The sequence below is a fragment of the Cydia splendana genome, chromosome 3 (genome assembly GCF_910591565.1).
Source record: "Cydia splendana chromosome 3, ilCydSple1.2, whole genome shotgun sequence".
Classification (NCBI taxonomy): domain Eukaryota; kingdom Metazoa; phylum Arthropoda; class Insecta; order Lepidoptera; family Tortricidae; genus Cydia; species Cydia splendana.
In genome coordinates, this window is record NC_085962.1 from 19,472,764 (window position 1) to 19,496,215 (window position 23,452).

The 23,452-nt window shown below is 35.8% G+C and overlaps 1 protein-coding gene across 1 annotated transcript; it reads right to left on the minus strand.

The window, feature by feature from the left end:
• Positions 1 to 17,818: 17,818 nt before the first annotated feature.
• LOC134806305 (uncharacterized) lies at positions 17,819 to 22,672 on the minus strand. Its single transcript, XM_063779525.1, has 4 exons — positions 22,536 to 22,672; positions 22,313 to 22,465; positions 21,540 to 21,719; positions 17,819 to 17,920 (listed from the first exon to the last, which is right to left on the minus strand). Exons 1-4 carry the CDS (start codon positions 22,620 to 22,622, stop codon positions 17,864 to 17,866), a joined length of 477 nt encoding a protein of 158 aa, XP_063635595.1. The 5' UTR covers positions 22,623 to 22,672; the 3' UTR covers positions 17,819 to 17,863.
• Between the last annotated feature and the right edge of the window lie 780 nt (positions 22,673 to 23,452).

Consider the following 23,452-nt stretch of genomic DNA (forward strand, 5'->3'; position numbering starts at 1 on the left):
GAGTACCGCATGTTTATATTACCACGCGCGGTGGTGACGCGAAAACTAATCATAAAATGTATGTTGTTTAAAATTATATAAAATCGTTATAAAACCATACAATTTTTAAACAGTGTTGTAGAACAAGGATTAGTGTTTTATATTTGATATAAATTATTTCAAAATCAATTCATATTTAAAAAAAAAAAAGTCACAAAGTCTGGGGAAGTCACACTACACGGTCCGTGACATTTCGTACTTGTAATATTTTTTTTATATGTTTCTAATACTCTTAGGACAATACATTTAGGTTGACCTAAAACTAGAGGTAAATTGCTAACTATATTGATATAGAGTTTACTTATTTTCACAAAAATACATGCTATTCTTACGTGTTACACAAAAAATGCATAAGAATAAGAATTACCCAATTATGTGAAGCCTGAACTTATTACTTACTAAAAATTATTACAAGGATTAAGTGTGACTGGAAATATTTACCTAATTTTAACTTTCTTAACTTTATATTGAAATTCTTATTATTGAGTATGACATCTGTATGAAATTCCAATATGTTTTAAGAAGACTAATATTTGCATCAATAAATTGGTCTGACAATTAGATTAAGATGATATTTCTAAATTACGATTTGAAAGTGTTGTGTCTAGGCATACTTGAATAAATAATATTTTGACTTTAGAATTCGACTTAAAAAAAAATGCTTGAATGAGGATTGGTGGTTAATTTAATTAAACTCACACAGGTATACCTCATTACCCAAGTCACAATCAGCAGAAATTGGATACAACATCGAGATTGAGACACAGAGATCGGGTTCGCGGCGAACTATACGTCTCCGTCAGCATTAAGGATGCGTGTCGCGGCCCGTTTGGGGCTGTCACCAACCCCATCGATCAAACCTTTCCGACCAACGTGTAAAAACATCTCAGACTTCACCGATAGTAGTTTTTTTATCGCTTGTCATGTTGCGTTCAATTCTAAACATAATAAGCAGTTTTGACTTATTTACAATAGAGGATTATTAGAGGTGGTAATTGCTATATTGCAAATTTGAGGTACCTACCTACGTCAAACGGTCTCTGAGAAAAACGCATTTAACTGATCTGCAAGACCGAAGTGATCCCATAAGTGTTCTGTGAACAAAGTTTTGCACGGAACACTAAAAATTAATAAATATTGTGGGCACACCTAAGCTGAAGAGCTAACTTGACCCTGCGTCCGCATTTGTCATCCTGATACATTATTTTTCATTTGGCGATAGAAAATTTACAGGATATCATAATACATAGTTGCATAGATAGATAGCTTTAAAATTACCAAAGCAAACCATAAGCAAGCATGCATAACGCGATTGAAGCTGGGAAGCCTGACAATAAAAAAAAACAACACAGAGCCCAGAGTTTCTTATTAACTCGATGCTCAACTTTTTGAAGGTCCATTATACAACAGAGGTATTATGTATATTTAATCATAAAATACTTAAAAGAAATAAAATGGTTACAAAATTAAGACAAAAGATCCGGAGAGTGGGTTTTTTTGTTTTGTTAAACGACCCATTGTTTGTTGCCCGCTACAGTCTAAAATTTATATTAACGGTCGACACGTTTCAGACCTCTTTGGTACATCGAAACACTTTTAAATGAATAAAAAAACAACGTTTACTATTTTGGTGCAGACTAAAACTATTCCGATACCGATTTTAGAAAATATAAGTCATATACAGAAATAAGACTCCATCAATCTGTAGGGATCATAAGAGACCGGCTTTTGTTTTTCTATATGCTTATAAAAAAAAAAACAACCGATGACCGATGTTGTTTTTTTAGACCGGCTTTTATTTTTCTATATGTGTATGTATATATAAGTATGTATATGTATTGTTTATGTATTTTTATTTTGTTTATTATTATTTGCATGGTAATTTGTCTGTTTTCGATGTATTTAGTGATAGGTTTCTTTCATTGTATTTGCAACACCTACTGACATATGTAAATTTATTAATTTCCGCTACCCAAAGGTTGTCTGGAAGAGATCGCTTTTTAGCGATAAGACCACCTGTTGTTTACCTCTGCTTGTATTTCTGTTTTCTTTTGTACTGTCTTCTTTTATTGAGGTGTGCAATAAAGAGTATTTGTATTTGTATTATATAACCCGGATAGGTATTTATACCATTGTCCCGTAAAAGTAACTTCTTCACAAAAGTATAAACCTATTTCGACGCCAATTTTGTGAAGTAGGCGTTAAAATTTGCGAAAATTAAAGGTGACATAATTATAAGTAAGTATGCATCCGACAGTCCTAGAAATCCTGGTCTAACGTATTTTATTAAGGAAATTGTCAATGACAGTATGTATATAGGTACCCGCGTAAAGGCCGCAGTAGTACAGTCACCTGCAATAATATGTTACACAACGAAGGCCGCAAAAATATCTGACACGATCTTATTTGTAGAGCCATAAGAGCGTGTCACATATTTTTGCGGCCTTCGAAGAGTAACATATTATTGCAGGTGACGGTACAGATGTAGTGCATAGGTAATTATTTTTCGTACGTTTCCGTGAAAATACGATGGGAAAACAATTACCTTTTGTAATGCATGCAGCGGCAGTTGGCATCCAAACGTCTTCTTCTTCTTCTTCATTTTAGGGGCTATATATGGCTCCAAAGCCTATGTATCACTGCGACCATTCCTGATCTATTGTGATCGCCATCTACTACAACTCCAATCGTCACCTTAAGTTCCAATTTCAAACTTCACGTTTCATGACACGAATACCTACGTGTTTATTGCAACAGATCTACAGAATCCATCAAATATTTGGCTCGAATAGTGTTTTGACGCAGCACTTTGGCCTCGCTGCTGACGAATCGTCGTCTGCGAATTCAATGCGGGAATTTATTGAACAATAAACAGGCTCGCAAATTTGCAAGTTCACCGAAATGTTTACCCTAAAACACGTTTGCCAGTTTGTGAGTTTTCGTCTAGTGGATCAATATTAATACTTTTTTTAATTTTTTAAGAAATGGTAATGGATTAATGGCAGGAAATAGATGCTTCATCATTGTTTATTGGTACAAAAACAATAACCCTCTCTTTTTAATTTTTAACTTAATGATTCATTTTGCCTCCCCAACTCCTCCTATGCCTATAGGTACCTATTTATTATACATACAAAGAAAATAGAGCTATTAGTAAAACTCCTGCTCGCTCTAATTTATTTCAATTACAATATATTATGTTATTTGAATGTTCATGTCTTTCATATTATCTCATAATTTCGGTTTATGGCCTAAATTTTTTACAGCTTGAATTCAATATAATATGATGATAGCTAATGGTGCAAAAGCTTCTGTATTCAATTATTCGCATCTGTCATCTTTGCTACGGCTTCTGTTGTGCTAAACCAACACTAGACAACTAGCCAATGGCTTCTGAATATGTTCTGCCCGCAAACGAGTATTTTAATTTGCCCGGTGGTTTGGAAGTACCGTAAAATAAGTAATGCGGAGCGGTCAGTACAGCGACATGGTCACGTGATGTTCCGTGCTGTGGATAACTGCCAATAACCAGCCGGCTACACTGTGTTCTACCCTGCCATTACCTATACTACTACCTATTGTAACAGCACACAAACTCTGAAATTGCTTTTATTTAAAACAGTTTTTACTGTAATTACTCACCTAATGCAACATACGGACTCACGAAACAAGAAATACACGGAGTATTTCGTATTTTTGTTTTAAAACTCTACGGTCGAGTAACAGTATATTTTATCGTCTTAATTGATATTGCGAAACGTGAGTAGTACAAAACAGACAAAAACATTAGGTTTGTTGTTTCACTGACAATGAACATTTATTTTGACTACGGATTTCTTTGTACACGACGTTCGAATTTTTAAAATCCTGGCATGAAATCATGTAATAGTAAAAATGCAGCCGTTATTTTTAAAAATCAACTTTGAGCTTTCGACGCTCCAGTGGAGTAAATAATACCTATATTTATGTATAAGAGTATCGGTACAATACGTACAAACATGTACTTTTATAGCCTGCTAAAATCATTACATACTACCCGATCTTTTATGTTTGTATAGTCCACTAAAAATAAAAATGTATCAATGTTTAATTTACACACGACTCAACCCAAAATTATGTGGCAATCTATACAAAACTTGGAAAGTTAACGATATCGATCTGCAATAAAATATAGGGTTGGTCGTAAAGAAGCCAGCATTTCCAGTGGTAGAGGCGAATGTTAGTCATTGGTACCGCTTTCCGCAATAAATCAGCCCGAGTGGGAAAAGAGTTAAAACGGAGATGCGGTCCGCGACTGGGCCTCGGCGATACGCTTGCCCACGACTTACACATTTAAATAAATAACACTCCGCGAAATATTTACGCTCAAACATCGTTCGCCATGAAAACACGCCAAAATGGGGAGGCCCATTGAACGGATAGCATCACGTAGCAAGCGCACTTGAACTTTTAACTAATCACATCCTCAACTCATTCTTAGGTTAAAATTTCTCAAGCGTTCTCGTCGCAGAGGGCACCAAAATGAGTTATTATTCTGTCCCATGAAAAAATCACTTCGCCAAGTAATGAAAACTCAGGCTGATGCGCTCGAGAGGTACAGCGCCCGTCGGACGGATATTACGGCAATATATTTCAATTACACATAAGAAAAAGAACAAGTCGTTTGAAGTAGCTGAAGGCCAGATTACAGTCGCCGAGGAAGTAATAAGAAGGACCGCGCTAACGAGATGGGGCTGGTAACTTTTAGAAAAGATCCGTGTAGGGAAAAGGGGCCCCTAAAAGTAATTAAATTTCAAAATTTTTAATAGTCGATAGAGTCCGTCTACGCTGACTTTGAACAAAAGTGAGAGAGTGTTATTATAAACATCATATTTTTATAGAAATTTGACACTAACTACCACCCTTTGTCACTGCAAATGTCATAATGGAGAGTTAGCTTGGCTCGTCTTTATAAAGTTCTCATATAAAGGATACCAGTAAAATTATTTTAATTGCGTCAGCTTTGCTGCATTGTTGGAAGAAATGTCAGCTATCCTACCTACCGGGCCTACCGCGAACCTCATTTGACGTGTTGCCTCCCTGTCACACTTACGTACGAATTTACAAGTGCGACAGAGAGGCAACACGTACGTGGTTCACGGTAGGCCCTCAGGTTTTGAATTTCCAGCGGTCGGTTGCAATGCTGTGCTGCGATGCTGTCAAATGTAAAATTTAAATCTGTATTCTCTAATGAATATGCATATTTTTCTTGTGCTGTATACCTATTTCCGAAACAACATTCAAAATTATAGTCTACTCACAAAGTCTAGATAGGTAATAAAATAATGATGCTCTTTACCAAATATTTCAGCAATAAAATTATTATAAAAATAGACGATGACGACTAAAATTGGCCCGGATTGTATTGTTTTGAATTTCCACCGGTAGCGGCGTAGGGCGAAGATTTGTGCGCCTCTATGGAATTTAATTACTCGGTGAGCAGGCCAACGAGCGACGCAAAAAATTTATGTTTATTGTCGTGATAATGCCTTCATGAAACCGCGTGTGGACTTATCGGGGCCCACAAATACGATATATATACAGGATGCCCAGTAATTAATGTAACCACCAGTAATTAATAAACCTTGTAACCACCGACAGGGCACCTTAGGCTGGTCCAGAAAATGCCCTTATACTTAAGTCTAGTAAAAGTTTCATGGTATTCGAGATAATCGAACTTTTCTGTCTCTTTATTGATATAACTTCTATATTGACGGTCTAAAATTATTATTTCTTAATGTGTATTATTCTATACCATTAACCAAAGTAGCGTAAAATGTGCCTATTTTGCTCCTCAATGGGTAATTGTACTCCAACAGTTTTTACATTCCTAATATATATAAGTACTCGTACTTACATTAAAACGGGACTCGACCCTGCCCGATGACAGCGAAGCGGTTACAACGCATATATTATTATTATTTTGTTAGGTATATCTGTCAAGCGAGAAGTAAGTAAAAATCGTAATAATTTCAATGAAATCTCATGGTAATTATTAATCTATTTTAGGCAATGACGGTGGTAGTATTGGCAATTACATTATCATTGTTGTTTTCGGTTAAAAATGAACATGCTTGTTCTATTTTCAAAAGGTCAGGTGACTTACTTTTTTCTTCTTTACGGCAATTATCCACTTATTTGGTTGTTCTTGCCTCCACCACACTTTTGTAAATTTGTAGAATTTGCACTCACTAGTACTCTGGTAATGTTTTTCCTGGTTTTTCCAATTCGCAATAACACATCTTGGACCATATTTATCTTAAAAACCCAGCGAAATTATATATGATCGCAGTAAAAACCATACCTGGTTAAAAACAATCAATGCTTACTGCAAACCTATGACATCTGACAGCTCATGCCACAGGCTCTACCGCAAAGAGTATAGTAAGTATAAGAAATACGAAAAATCGAGATTTCTGTATCTACTTCTCTATCACTCGAATATACAAGAGCGCACATCGGAGCGACTTGCGAATAAATGTAGTGATTACATTCTTTTTGGTGCGAATCGCATCCAGTGTGTCAAGCGCCTTTAGTTTACAATGTAAACTTTAGTTTTAAATAACAAACAAATGCTAATATTGTGATAGAATCAACGAACTAGAATAACTATAGAAGACTGACTTGAGCTCAAAAATGACCCCACGGCTACTGTGCCGCAAACGAATCGACTGTGCCGGACCGAATTTGACAGCTTTAGTACGACAGCGGCCTTTTGTGTCATAACATGTCAGCCCATTATAAAATTATAAATTCAGAAAGCCACATAAAATGCCTTCTTGTGCGGTAAAATGGTGCCGCAATAATACAATAAAACACAAGAAAAAGAATGGGATTAATTGATTTGTGTAAGTGTAGTTCCTGAACATAATAAATAATTATTGAAATTAATAGACTCTTGTAGATTTATACGCTAAACCAAATGTCGTAACTCTATACTAGTTTCATAATGACTTATGCCTTTTTGATACGGAGTGGCAGAATGGTGATAGCGTTATGCAATATATCTTTGAGTAAGTTGGCTATTCATTTTATTTTAAAGCAACAAGCAACTCCGATTATTTGTTTTTTTGTAAAATAAATATTAAGTATTTTTTAAGTTTTAAATTAATAATAGAACCCTGTCATTATATACATTGCAGGCTGGCTAAAAATAACTGCTTTTCTGTTGCCAGGGAGGTTTTTGGGATTGTACTATGGGACCAACTCCGAAATCGCGAAAAAATAATTTGGCTGTTTCATACATTTTGGCTGGCCCATTTTCTATGGGAGGGTAATTTTTTTTTCGCGATTAAGGGATTGGTCACAAAGTAAAAGTTGCTCAGTATAATCCCAAAACCTCCCTGGCAACGGGAATGCTGTTATTTTTTAGTCACCGTGTATATTTAGTAATATAGTGTCAATTTGATACTTTAATGAATCTTCTTATTTGTCACAAGTAAGTGTCACAGCAATACCTGGTGCCACGAATTAAAGTGACGATTTTGTATATCATTTTAACGATACCTACCTACCGAAAAGTGTTTTAAATAAAATTGGGAAACGTTGACCACTGGCATTTTATAAAAGTCTGTATTTATGCACTGACACTGTTCCAAAATACATACTACGCATTAATATTATATTTCAACTTTAATATGTACTGATATACACATAAAGTATAAACATGCGTAATCTTAACAATAAATACGCGTCATAATAATAATTATATGAATTGGTTCCCTCCTGGTTAGTATCATCCTTACAAGATTTGACAACGTCAAAATATTGTATCGCCGCGCAAGAGGTTTGACGCATAGAATGTTATTATAGCCAATCAAAACTTATATTGTCCAATCACAACTTTTTTTTAATAGCGGGAAATTGTTTACTGGATATAATTCATATATGTAATTAAAAGCTGGTGGGACATATTCATAGATAACGAATTGCTGTCAGTGTCAGTGTGGCTGGGGTCATTTTTGGAATGCAATTTTCTATGGAGAGCGATGTCTATAAATATTCCGTCGCTGGATAGAATCGAACAATTACCTTTGGTAGTAATTATAAGATTTATTATTGTATATTGTAATAAAATATTGTTTCTATAAATAAATTGACAGAGTAATGGACGGGGATATATTATTCTATTAGCTGTGATTGACTCTGATTGTAAAAACCCATTACGAAAATTGCGTTGTTTAATACAAAAGTTACTAAATCCTACAATGTACCTAATTTACAACTTTCTTTTGTATTACTTACATTTAGAGTTTATGCTTTTTGTGTTGGCTATTTTGGCAAAATAATGCCATCAATTAAAACTAGCGTGGTTCATAGGTAGTAGTATCTTAGACTACCTAGGTATATTATACGAAAGGCTAAAAACAAATGTACACTTTCGTCTCTCAATCTATTTTTCTTACCAAATCGATAGATGATAAGTAGGTAAGTACACTCGCCTGATGATAGGCGGCTAGCTTAGCCCACGCTTAGCCTATATGCGGTTGCCACACCCGGGGTGCACATGTGCGTTGTCGTCCCTTTGAAAACCAACGTGCAATCGTTAACGAACGAAACGCAACTAAACTAGTGGGGTGTCACATCACTGTGGGGTGTTGACATAAACGCACATGTGACACCCCTAGGTGCGTAGCCAACACGTGTGCCAATCGTCAACGCACCGTAGCGTATCGTAGTCATCTCTCTCTAGCCATCTAGAGATCTAGCTCTAGCACCAGTGCGACCGTGACAGTTGCGTTTCGTTCGCTACGGAGCGTTTACGATTGCACGTTGGCTAGGCAAAGGAATGTCCTTTTGAAAACCTGTCTGATGGACACATACGCATAGGCCCGCGAGTGATATTTATTTTCAGCATCAGAATTACGGTCATCGCAAGTCAAGCGCGTTGCTTCCAGTCCATTTCTCCTAATAGCGCTTTTATAACCAAAGCGTAATGGAACTCGTTTAAATATCACAGAAGTGGTCGGATTACGGACGGGCACTTTATGCTGTTTAATTACTGCGACAGAAATAATTGGGGACTTGGATTATGACCGGAGTTTATTGCCGACTTGTGAAGGACTACGTGGTATTAAAAACTAGGGACCATCGGCCCAATTCGAACAATATCAGATGTATGCGCTGGTGGCCTAGCGGTAATAGCGTGCGACTTGCAATCCGGAGGTCGCGGGTTCAAACCCCGGCTCGTACCAACGAGTTTCTCATCAGGTGATTTTACCAATCGCTTTTCAGTGAAACATCGTGACGAAACCGGACTTATCCCAATAATACCTAGTTTACCCTCTGGATTGGAAGGTCAGATGGCAGTCGCTTTCATAAAAAACTGCCCACGCCAATTCCTGGAATTAGTTGTCAAGCGGACCCCAGGCCCCCATGAGCCGTGGAAAAATGCGGAGACAACGCGAAGGAGATGATTATAAGTTGTCACACCGATACGATACCGGTCTGTCAGTGTCAAAAGTGACGTTTTTGGTTGAAGAAATTTAGCACTGTACTAAATCATGATGCTCTAAGCTAAATTTTCCTACACCAGTCCAATGTGGGTGTTAAACCGGCAATAATGTGGATTAAAATTCCAGTTAGCAGTTTGTATCCATCGCTCATGCGATGGGACATCAGGAGGATTGCTCGTTAACTGAATGGGAACAAATGAGTCCATGATTTAGTAGCGATGCAGTACACCGAACGATGAGGACGCTTTTTGTTTATTTATTAAGGTTAAGCATCGATTTGGATCTATCTCGGGATCCCTAAAGTATTTTGTCCTAAGTTTAATATTACCTAATATTCTATCCATAATGATTTGTCTTCTCCCTCATATGCTCTAATTGTGATTGCCGTAACATCATTATGGTTTACTTTTATTCCTCATGTATTATTTGCTATAATTATTTCTGGTCATAATACTCGTTTATCCCTTGCGTCCATATATTTCTTAAAATAACCTAACTTACTTTTTTAACAACAGTACGAACGCGATGTTGTTAGAATTTTTTTCTATACTTAAATACTAGCCTCTGGTAACTGGTTTCAATGTATGAAAGTTTAAATATTTGTTAAAATCATTTATTTACATAATTAAAATACTTAAAATAAATTAATACCTAGCTTAGATCTAAAATAGTTGAGACATTGTACCTACCAAGGATGCTGGCGGCATTTCCACGTTGTATTGCAATTCTGATGCAATAAATAATATAATTATGTATAGTCTGTTAAGCCATTTCCGTCAGTAGAAAAGAGCGGCACATTTAAAAAATGTAGGCGCGAAGGTTTATAGTCCCACGAGGAAATTGAATTTTGCGCCTTTTTCTACTAATAAAATTGTTTAACCGGCTATATTATGTACATTATCTTCATTCACCGGGGTACTGATACTGCATCGAATCGCACAGTGCCTGTTTAACTTACGCATCAGTAACTACTGTGAGCTATCATTTCATTCCGGATTATTTGTGTGAAATAATATGCTTTAATCACGGCTGTCGCTGTTATCTGTTGTCCTATTAGCTTCCATTCTGTTATTGCATTTGAGATATGAATATTTAATCATGTGGTTTACACGGAATACTAAAATAGGTATTTCTAGCTTCTGCGTTTGCCCTGTGGTTTAATAACTGACGTGGCACTTACTCAGACTTTAAAAATAAATGGAGTAGTGGTAGGTAAAAGTAGCGGATTTGACGAGCCTGTTTCGCTTGTCAAACTTTTACTTAAGTACATAATTTTGTAACCTGTGTAATTGACGATTCCCTTTTCCAGTACGGATAAATGATGGTCGTTCCTGTCCTGTGACAGCGTGATAAAACGATGTCCGTCACTTTCTGTGTCTGTTCTTTGTGTGTTATTTTATCACGTGGATAAAACCATCCATGAAACGCATGCAGCTCGCGTATTATGAATGGCTTTATCCAGTGATAAAGTGATAAAATAAGTGTCACTTTTTAACATCACGCGATTGAAAAAGACAGAAACTGTTTTTATCATGCTGTCACGTAGACAACTACGACCATCATACATGTAGAAGCAAATTGGAATTTTAAAAAGCTTTAAAATTTTTAATAATTTTGATAATATATTTTTACAAGCCCAAATGAGTTCAGATTGTCTATGGTCGCGGTCCGACAATTCTAACATGCTTTTAAAAGTCCTAATCTCGGATCAAGCTAACTCTACATAGACTTAGCGATAATAGAGTGTCACGGCTCGGCCACAACATTACGCGACTGGCGACGACGGCAGCGACCATAGGTGGGAACGAAAGGTCCAATTGCTGTGTTTCGCTCCAACCTATGGTTATTGATGCCGCCGTCGCAAGTCGCGCAATGTGGTGGCCGAACCGTTAAGGTGCCATCATGAACGTCAATACTACGAAAATATAAAGTTTATAGTGGTAATTCTAAACATTCTGTGGTAATTCGAAAGTCTGCGCAGTTATGTCCGGTTGACATCTATCCAGTAGCATTCCAGTCCAGTTCTGGACTGGATCATATCGTTGACATTATACCAGATATTTAAGACCAAAAACAACAATAGGTACGTGTTCACTAAATAACGTTTAATCCAACACTGAATTGTCTGGAATCAAAAAGTAGACCGTCGAATTGGACGAATTACAGAAATATCAAATCATATTAAAATTAGATTTTCATAGTTCGAATTGGCCTTGAGGAGCCCCTTGTCTGACTGATTAATTTTCGGCTACCGGACTAGCGGTATTAGCTTCACGGACGAGATTGGTAATCCCACTAATGCAGCGTACAAATATTGCAAGTTCCACTGCAAATTCAAACATTTCGCGAAAGTTTTCGCTACGCAGTAATTTTTGGTATGCTAGAAACACCTAGAAAGAACGATTGGTCTGCTAGAACGATGGATGTTTGTGTGCTTGTGCGTAATATATACATAGATACGTAACTTTTATATTCGGAATTCGAAATGACACTGCACCAGCGTTTGGTACGTGCTGCTGCAGCATTAAATAATAAAAAAAAACTGTAGATTACAGAAATTGGCAGTTATGTAAGACATCAACATTCATTTTAATCCCGCTAGCGCAGAGTAGCAGTATAAGTGTTTTTTTAAATAATAAAAATTCAAGGACAACAACAGAACTTTAATTTAATAACGAGTGGGGCTGCTCGGTCGATGTCTTTTACAGATAGCGCATAGGTTCCTCTCCTCCTGTCTATTCTAGCAATACCTATAGTATCATGGTCTTGTAAGTCTTGTTGCTTTGTTAAACCAAATCCCATAGAACAAACCTAGGAACCGGGGAAATCTTTGACAGTTGCCTACCCCATTCCTTCGCTGCTGATTTACAATTGGTAGCTAAATAGGTACATCATTATAATATCAGTTTCAATTTCTTTCAACATTTTACATAGGTACCTAACCTATGTATACGTATTCAAAACGTTATGCAAATGTTATTCCGCATACGTTATAAAACATAATAGTTTTAACGCTCAACGAAGCACATATACGTGACAATAAGCAGACGGGACATCCATTTGATTTTATCAAAAATACGTCGAAAACAAAATGCAGCCCCACACACAAGTGCAGCGCAGTCCATTCATTTGCCGGATAGATTAATTTCCGCCGTGAGATCGTTCCAAAGGGAAATGCGATTGGGACAAAGTATCAGGAGGGTCAGAATCCAGATATTACATTTTATATTCATTTATCTTTGAAAGGGTTTTTAAAAGCCATTGCTAGTTAACTCCATTGCTGCGCGCAAAACTAAAATCCGTTATAGCAATATCCCGCCTTTGTCTTTTTTGTTGGGACCTAGCACTTGCCTGCGACTTCGTCTACACTCTACGTGGAATGATGATTTATGTCACAAAAACTATCCTATATCTTATTGTCCTAAATTTATATCTAGCACGGTCTTGCGCTTAGTATTTATTCTTATTCTTAGGAATTGTTTCAACATTAAAATTGATCACGGCAAAGAATAAAATTCTAAACGTCGATTTTACAAATTTATATGTAAAGTTTATGATGCATTTTACGATGGCCTCTTGGTCAAACACGCGACTGTTACGTTTATGGAGCTCACGCAGGGTTTACTGCCCCGACTGAAATAAAGGGTATATGGCATAGAAGAAAACTTTAAATTGGTACTAAAAGTTATACGGAGTGCTCGAGAAGCCGGTTTTTATGCTTATTTACTGTATGTGTTCAATTATTTAAATTAGGTAGGTACACAGGGGATTCGTTTAAGGGTATACTTAATCGGCACAGTATTCTGATAAGGAACACACATAATACCTACTCATACGAAATTACTTGTAGCTTAAGAATACTGAGATAGTGCGAGTTTTATTTAATTCATGTTTAAAAATATTAAAAAAAAAAAACACAACTAAAGTTATGCCAGACCCGTTTGAGCATGAGTTTTTAATTCGATATTTTTGATAATTTATTAAAAATGTAATGATTTCGTAAATCTTTTACCTACTTACAGCGAAATGTTAAAACTTTTTTGTAAGCATCAAAAACACACCGCTAACTAAAGCATCATGTACCTATATTGTAGGAGTAAGTTCCATGATAATATCGCTAAATTCTAATACTCATCATATTTAAACAAATAATTCTCGATTTACACAAAGCAAACATTAAATGGAATGGTTTATTCTTGTGTTATGGTAATAATTTCCGTAGAGTTTCTTTAATGGACTAAGTTACAAAAGTATTTACGCAAGACCGTCTATTTGAATGGTGTAAACATAATTTGTGGACAAAGTTGTACGTGTTACGGTTAGAGGGTGTTGCTACAACTGCTGGATTTAATTAAACTGTCGGTGTTGCCAGATCTCCTACGTCATCAAGAAATGGGAAAATTATTCTTGCCAATTACCATAATCAGGGAAGCGCAGTCGTTTGTGTTAAGACGTTACCTACACGAGGTTCTAACTAATAAGTGTTTCCGGATTTTTAAACGATGTTTTTTTTACCTGTGGCAATATAAGAACGGACATACCTATATATTTTGTAGGTTTTACATGCAATAAATACTCTAAATATATAGATCTTAAAATAATGTTTAAAAACCAACAAAGTGCGAATCGGCCTCGCATTCGAAGGGCTTCGTACATTACACAATTTTTAACAATGTTTTTTTTTTCTTAAGTCCGAGTTAGGCTTGAGCTTGACTGTAGATTTCTATAGATTTTCCTGTCATCTATAGGTAATAGGTAATTAAATAACTAATTTGTTCATTTTTTGAAGTAAGTGTTCCTTGTCCGGTCATTCATTCATTCATTTATTCAATGGCTATTAAGGTACTTACAACATTTTTTATCTATGGAAATATGTCATTGGCTTCTGTGATTTCAGTTATTGTTCTCAACCGCCATATCATTTTTCAGATTCATGCTGATTGACTACAAAGCCAGAAGTCAGTGTGTATCACGAATATTTGTGAGATTGCATTGGATGTTTTCTACGTACATACGAGTATTTAAGTATGGACATCGTCGCCTAGTATCCATAGTGCAAGCTGTGCTTGTCGCGTACAATTTCTTTTGCTTGCTCTTCAGACCAATGAGCCTGAAGTCGGTTGCCGCGTGCATTTTTTTTACAATCAAACTAAATGTTTGTTATGCTCGATCCCGAGAGGTGCATTTGGAGCAGGAAGCCATGTAAAAAATGGCCATACCGCTGATAGATGGCACTAAGTGCAGATGGAGTTGTCCCCGGGAGTGCCTTTCGCTGCGCCCCGTTGAACATGTGCCAATGAAAGCCGGGCTCCAGATTTGTTATAAAACGAATGAAGCTGAAAACAAGTTTTAATTCCCGTGCCGGAAAACAGTACTTTTTATGCTTTTCCATGTTCGACTGTTTATGACAGCTCACGTCACAGTTTCTTCTCCATAGACCATATGCCCATTTTAACGTTCTACATTTTTGCGGGATTTTATTTGACTTGCTCTCTTAGTTATTATCAAAATCTAAAATTAAGGAATAGTGGGCATAGAAAAAAAAGTACATAGAGTGCTCACTCCATACATCAGTTTTGGTACCAAAACGACTATTATTTTCGTAGTCGACATCTAGCATCGAGTAGCGGAATTATCAGTACTGCTACTCGATACTAGATGTCTCTTTTCTGTTCTGTTATATGTAGAACAATTTTGTACCTACTTAAGACCTCTATGTAACAATACTACTGCGAATAAACCATTTGTATTTGTATTTGTACGAAAATAATAGTAGTTTTGGTACCAAAACTGATGTATGGAGTGAGCACTCTATTCTTACCCTATTTCTCTATGGTGTGGGTTCGAATGAGTGGTGTAGATGGCGCTGCACGGCTGCGTACATAAATATACAGATCTAGAATGTAGATGACCTGTCAATACCCAAAAACACTCTTTTGCTTTTCTCAATAGGCTACTTTCCAGCTTTCCTACTAGTCAAATCAGCTTCATTTTTAGAACAGTCAAAACGATTTGCTAATATGGAATTTATATGAAAACGAGTACTTATAGTGACGTCACGCTCAACTCACCTAATAGTACGTTGCTTCTGGAAAAAAATATATGGAAAACTTGGCATAATTAATAGAAGACTTTTTTCAATTGGGATATGTACGTTATGGACCGAAGTTATTTTTCATCAACCCTCCCCAACCCTCCCCCCTCTGCATCACCCCCTCACACCCCCGCAAATTGCCCCAAACGCGGTTTTTCTAAATTTTTAAGAAAACCGTTCAAGATATAGAAAAAGTGTGTAGAAACGAAGTGATCCTAAGTAAATTTGCTATTTATCACTTATACACACTATAGTGCTATCACTTATAGTTATTGTGAAATCTGTCACCATATATATGCATTTCTTTTAGAATTTACGTTTTTTTTCTTTTGTAAGATAACTTTTCTCAAAATATACTTACGATATCGGCAAATTTTGTTTAATTTAAATAAATAGTTAATATGTTCTTTAAAATGGTGTATTATTTATTATTAAACTCCTTCATTTGACGATGCTATGCCATTTTGAAAATACACCGTCTTCAAACATTTTTAAGCTCACCGAACATCGTTACTATTAACCACTTGACTGTGAAACAGATCGCACGGTCGCGTTTTTATAGCTTGCCTCACATAGGAGGTAGCCTATAGAAGTGGTGTGCGTGTGCCTCCGTGAGGGACAAAATATACGCAATGAAGTAGTTTAATAATACATAACACATACATACATATAATCACGCCTATTTCCCGGAGGAGTAGGCAGAGACCACGGATTTCCACTTGCTACGATCCTGACATACCTCTTTCACTTCCTTCACTTTCATTACATTACTCATACACGCTCGCCGATTTAGGGTGCTCTTGACCTGGCCTTTCTTCAAGATTTCCCCGATCTGATCAGAAAAAGTCCGCCGAGGTCTACCCCTTCCAACTCCCATTTCCACTTCTTCCTTATACACTCTCTTTGTTAGCCTTCTTTCACTCATTCTTTCCACATCAAACCATCCAAACCATCTCAACATACCTTTCTCAATTTTAGTCACTACATCTACATTCAGTCCACACTTTTCCCTTATCACACTGTTCCTAATTCTATCTTGCAATCTCACACCACACACACTTCTCAGCGCTCTCATTTCCACTGCATTCACTTGGCTCTGATGCCTCTTCTGCCATACCCAACTTTCGCTACCATACATAAGTGTAGGCACCAACACCCCTCTATGAACAGCCAACCGTGCTTTTTGCGACACCTTCTGGCTGCTCATAAAAGCATTAAGTGCCCCATTCACACGATTTCCAGCATTCACTCTCCTTTCAACGTCTTTATCATGCTTACCGTCCCTAGTGAACAAGGTTCCCAGATACACAAACGTTTTCAATAAATAATACCCATTTTAAATAACATATTAACCATTTACTTAAATAAAAAAAACCGGTCAAAAGCGAGAAGAACTCGCGTTCCAAGAGTTCCGTACATAAGTCCGACTCACGCTTGACTGCACATTTCTAATAGGTTTTCCTATTATCTATTGGTAAAGTACTATTTTGTGTATTTTCTTCAAAATTTTAGGCCCAGTAGTTTCAGAGATAAAAGGGGGGGGGGGGGGGGAGGAATGGTCGGACAGACAGACGCACGAGTGATCTTATAAGGGTTCCGTTTTTTCCTTTTGAGGTACGGAACCCTAAAAACGTGGATGATATCGTAAGTGTTATTTGAGAAAAGTCATTAGAAGAAAAAAACACTGAAAATGCTAAAAAAAGCATCTTCCGTGACGTATTGCGCAAAAACTATAAGTGATAGCAATATAGTGTGTATAAAAGATAAATAGAAAATTTAATAAGGATCACTTCGTTCCTACACCCTTTTTCTGTATCTTGAACGGTTTTCTTAAAAATTGAGAAAAAGTAGGTTTTGGACCCTTTGCGGGGGTGTGGGGGGGTGACGCAGAGGGGGTGGGGAGGGGAGGGTTGATGAAAAATAACTTCGGTCGACAACGTACATATCCCAATTAAAAAACGTCTTCTATTAATTATGCCGTAATTTTAGCTAATTTCACTGAATTATAATTTTCAGATTTCTATCCGGTATATTAAATAGATATTGTGTTTAAAAATAGCTGCTATATGTTTTTCTAATAATTATCTGGTGCTTTATTTCATGCACGATGGGAAATAATTTATTTTAATTAGGTAGAGGAATCTTCCCTATTCTACTTATTAAAATAAATTTAATGTTTAGAAATACAAACTATTTACAAATATAATTTAACTAATTGTAAAAAATAATTATAAACTCATATTACTTTTATCTCTTGAATTTCAGAAATATGTCCTGGACCATTTTCTTGGCTCTGAAATATTAAGAAAAGATTATGATAATAATTTATACCGAAAAATAAAACATTTTACGCTTAATATTATTGCATAAGAAAATACACTAATTATAGTTATATAAATAAAAAAATAAAAAAATACAGCCTCCTAGCCTAGTCGGTAATGTATTCGGCTGCCCTAAGCAGAAAACAAGTAACTCGAAAATTTTCAAAAACGGTTTTTTTGGATTTTCGGTATCTACAATTTCAGGCGCATCTTTCACCAAAAAAATAATTGTAAAATAATGTGTAGTTTTCAAAATATTCATCTTTTTAAAATCCGAGTATCTTTTTTTGACCCTGTATTCTACGCTAAATTCAAGTATATATCCCATTTCTACGCTAAAGACAAGTAACTAAACAGAGATACTTGTAATTCATATAGATGACCGAGATACTTGAGTTTAGCGTAGATGTTCGTAACTGCGAATTAGTTTATTACAATGGTAAAACAAGTATCTCCTATCACAATCTGCGCTTTAGGTCAGAAATTAGTTACATATACAAAAGGTACCTTGTTTAAAGACATACATAGAAAACAAATTTGCTTAGCAATATTCCTGTCAAAGGTGAAAAGTCTGTGAAATTTAAGTTTAAAGTAAAAGTGTTGTTAAAACAAATAAAATTATCTGTATTGTCTACACTGTAGACTCTACAGTAATGAAAACAGAACACTAGAATACGCCAAAGAAAGAGGAAATCTTAATTATGCCGTATCCGTGCCAAAGGTTTTGGAAAAAAATTGAAACAAACAACAACTGATTGTATTCAATTGACCAAAAGGGAAATATTTAATCCAGGAATAATGCCAAAATTTGAATTTTTATAAAGACACTTATTATGTGGGAAAGTGAATCATTTGAGGTCAATCTCGAGAAGTCTATTAGTAGAGTTCGACCAAGAAAAGTCTGCAGAGATGTTGAGAGCACACCAGTGCCAGTGTTATGTATATGTCATAATTTCATAGAAGTTTGACGTTTAAAATAACACCTGCACTGGTGTGCTCTCAATATCTATGCAGACTTTTCTTGGTCTAACTCTACTAATAGACTTCTCGAGATTGACCTTGTGCTGTCAAAATCTCTGCCGTCTTTTCTTGGTTTTTACTCTAGCCACTAAAGAGATCCACCAATTACTTACCATATTAATAGGTGTATATCAGCAAAATTTCAGATGGATATGGTTTTATAAGAAATAGGTAAAACTGACTTGAAGGATTTAATTAGATTTTTACTTTGTTACAAGTAAAGGTAAATAGTAAATAACGTAACTATGTACCTAAGTATGTATTTATCTATACACGTATGTATATATCGTCGCCTAGTACTCATAGTACAAACTTTGCTTAATTTGGGGCTAGGTCAACCAGTGTAAGATTGTCCCCAAATATTGATTTTTATGAACTCACCAGCTCTCACCATTCCATGCATCTGCCTCATTCCTATCAAACACGTCTGTCAAATAGGACTATAAAAAAATGCAAGTCGGACTTGCCCACCGAGCCTTACAAATTTAGTTATTGATTTTTTTATTTTTTACAAATTTATAGTTTTCAGATTATTCCCTGTACTTATAATGTAATACAATATTACTTGCCAAATTTCATAGTTCTAGGGCAACGGGACTTCTCGTTGACCTGGCTACCTACTACCCACCTACTTAGGTACCCTTTAAATTTTGAATCCCTTGAGAATGTCGAAATATACTTACGTATTTTGGCATAAACCACCGTATTTTTATTTTTACGTTAATGTAGATGTTCGATTTTTTTCTACATCTTTAAGGGAATGTAGACCTGAGTATATGGTTTTAATTTCAACTCGATACCTCCACGCGTTTCCGAGATAAAGGATCTTGACAGACAAATGGACGGAGGACGGACGGACAACAAAGTGATCCTATAATTGTTCCGTTTTTTCCTTATGAGGTATGGAACCCTAAAAAAGAAAAGTTCGGAAGCAGGATCCTGTAGGTACCACCCATCTACGAAGATAGAGGGTTTGTTGAAGGGTCATCGTATCACAAAATAATCTCTGAACATAAATAAAATCGATGAAATAGGTACCAATAACCATGTGTCAGAAGGTACGAGGATGGCAACATCAATCACTAATTTAAAAAAAGTCTATTTTCCAATAGAAAAGAACTTCAAAATATATAAAAAAATAATTTTTTTTTTCAACCGTTTTATTATCTAACAGGGATTTTGAAGTCGATAAACCTGAAAGAAATAAAAATCAGTTTTCGGTAGCATATGTTATTAGCTTTCATTTGGTACTATTTCCTTCAGAATTGCATGAAAATTGCAAAAGTTATTGAGCGGAGAGCCAAATATGTTTAGTATTTAAGAAGCTAAAGTGCTTGCTATTTCCAAGCTAAACACGAGATACTTGAATTTGTGTAGAATCGTTCTGAGATTTTCGGGCAGTAAACTACACAGAAAACATTTTATGCCTGTACAAAGTTTAATATACAAGAATAACAAAAAATAAAGTCTGTATAAGCTTAATTTTATCGCCTTTAACATAATGGTATAAACAGATGTTACATTTTAGACCAAATACCTAACAAAACTGACAAATTACGTTTTTTTGCTCTCCTCAAAAATTTGTCAAAACTGGGTTACTTGTTTTCTGCTTAGGGCAGCCGTATTGCCCTTGGCTACGAGGCTGGAGGTCCCGGGTTTGAATCCCGGTAAGGGAATTTATTTGTAAACCTATTTGTTCCTGAGTTATGGATGTTATTTATGTATCTAAGTATATATTTATCTATTGTTATGTATTTCATCGTCTAATACCCATAGTACAAGCAACCTATGTTTTGATTGGGGGCTAGATTGATCTACGTAAGATTGTTAAGTGTTTAATTTAGTCAAAAACATTGTTGGTGCTTATTTTTTTTGTCATTTGCTGCAGCAAAGCAGTCGGCAGCAATTCTCCACTCCTTCAACCAGTTTGTAGCTTTAAATTGAAATGGAATATATATACTAAAGAAAAAGTGACATGCTCTCCATTGGCGGAGGCCGGTTTCGAACCGGTGTCTTCAGCAGAGCTTCTGCTAACGCCTTGGAACTTTAAGCTACCCCGTAACGGCTCGGCGGTACCCGTTCCCAAATTCTTGAGAATATGCAATCTTAGAAAGACTAGGCGTCTTTGACCTACTCTTGTTTGTTTGTAGCTGATCATAATAGCTTCATACCAACCACCTGAGCTAAACAGTAACGTAAACCAATCATGGGACAAATAGGAGAAAATTCGGAGTATTGTTGATATTACATGGATTACACCAATAGGTAGGTACCTACTTGTAAAATTTCTACCGCTGCTTAAAAGTTAAAGTGCGTTAAAAGTTGTATGTCCTATTCGTCTTTTATGTGTTCGACATTTTTAATTAAAGATACTTCATCTGGTTTCAACATAATTAACGAAACGTAATTAATTAATTCAGAAATTAACGAAGCGTCATACTTAAGTTATTTATGGTAAAATATTGCAGGTGACAAAAACTGATGATAAATACTTATTTTAAGGGATTTTTGTATTACCATCATAGGTGCCACGTCCATAATAGGGGTGTTTTGATACTATATGTAGATTACCTTTATCGTTTTCACAGCATGCGGCTCGACGAAACCGTGGTGAGTTGGGTCGGCTGGGCTCGTCGAGACCTCGGCCGTCGTCGGATTGATGGAGGGGTTGAGGGTGTACTTGTTCTCGTAGAAAGCTACCAGCTTCATCATCAAGATGCCGTCCAGGCTACTTGGTGTCTTATGAATGGTCTGAAAACACGTTAGTATGTTTATTTATTTCTTTGTTTGTTTGTCTGACGTATTCTGATGTTTTCTAATTTTATTGTAATTTTAATTAAATCTTATATACCTACTTGTACTTATTATTTAATTTCATTATAGGTATATTGATAATATATATTGTTATATTTGATAAGTTGACATTATATCAGTATATGTATATATGATTTTTCATTGTCTTTAGAGCGTTATATTCTTATATAAGCGTTATATATAATATTTTGTATACTTACTTCAGATTATTTCAAGGTAATTTAGATGTTTGAATATTTCTAAGGCATACCAGAGTGCCTACTCGTACCTCGAAAACCGAAAATTGAAATATCGCTAATCTGTCTCTCTAACGCACTTAGGTACATATTGGAGCGATAGAGAGGCAGTAGATAACGAATTTACATTTTCGCGGTAGACCGTTTAATATAAGACATAAAACATTGCCTTAGTTTTTTTTTGCCTTAGACCGTAAGAAGTCAGTTTAAGTTAACGCCGAAGAAATCGCGGATTAAGTCTAGTGCCTATTTAAAGATCAGAGGAGGTGTAGGGGATCATAATAATATACTTACTGACGTCGAAATGGCAGAATCCACTCTTGGAAATATGCGATCCCTTTCCGTCGTGCTGGGTTCGTCGAATTTTTGTCGATATTTATAAACGCGCGATCCCATATTTTGTAGAAAATCTACAAACTCATCAGAAAACTGCACTGGATTGATTTCCTGAAAATATATTTAACTTTTTAATACGGAATAAATACATTTTTCGGAAAACATATATTGCAATACCCACTACATTTGAAGCGGCGATCTTAAAATCATAACTCAATGTAAATACTATAACGATTAACGCGATGTATTGCCGACGCGGACTATTCATGGAAACTGCTATTAATTCAGCGTAATGTAAGAAATCAAGAGTCCGTCCTGCCACAAGAACTATATCTGATAAGGTTTGCACTTGCAGTTTTTTATCTTTTTTTGTCATTGAATACGAACTGGATACGCACAGCGTCACATTCATGTTTTTAATCATCCTTTTTGTGCGCTAGCTGAATGCCCACACAAGTGACGTTTGCAAAATCAGTTTGAACTTGGAGTTTATAGCGAGAGGATACAGTAAACAATTAAGTTTATTTGTTTATTTTTATACATACCAGCACTTACAGATAAACCTTACGTGCTAATAGTGTTGTGAATATACATTTTAATAAGTATTTTATACAATTCTATCCACTGTTTCATTAGTCATTACGAATTATGTCATTAAATAGGTACATACTCATTTTATATTAATTATGTCATTATGAAATTACACTAACTTATCCTAATTATGTATGTATGTCACATTACGAACTAATTTTTATATTAACAAATATTACAGTACTATATAATCCAAACGAAATTTCAATAAATTATCATTATTTCATATTATAAATTAAATTCACATTAAGAAATAAAATTATACTAAATTGTCACAGTTTCTACAATAGAGCTTGGGGTTACAATATTTTCCAAATAACGAGATGATGCACTTAAAAATTTAGTCTCTGAGGAAAAGAAAATGTCAAGCTGCTTGTCGCTGTCTAGTATGTCATTTATCAATTTCAACGCGTGGTGCAGTGGAGAGGAGGCTAGCGCGCGCGCGCGCGCCGGGTAGCAGGAGATCTAAGGTCCACCACCTTGCATTTTGGAGACAAAGCAAACCGC

What these genes read in the sequence shown, in the direction of transcription:
- LOC134806305 (XM_063779525.1), bottom strand. Translation starts at nt 22,622, where the DNA reads ATGAATAGTCCGCGTCGGCAATACATCGCGTTAATCGTTATAGTATTT. An exon ending in AGATCGCCGCTTCAAATGTA is followed by an intron (nt 22,466 to 22,535) that starts GTGGGTATTGCA and finishes ATATATTTTCAG; the next exon opens with GAAATCAATCCAGTGCAGTT. An exon ending in ATTCTGCCATTTCGACGTCA is followed by an intron (nt 21,720 to 22,312) that starts GTAAGTATATTA and finishes ACGTGTTTTCAG; the next exon opens with ACCATTCATAAGACACCAAG.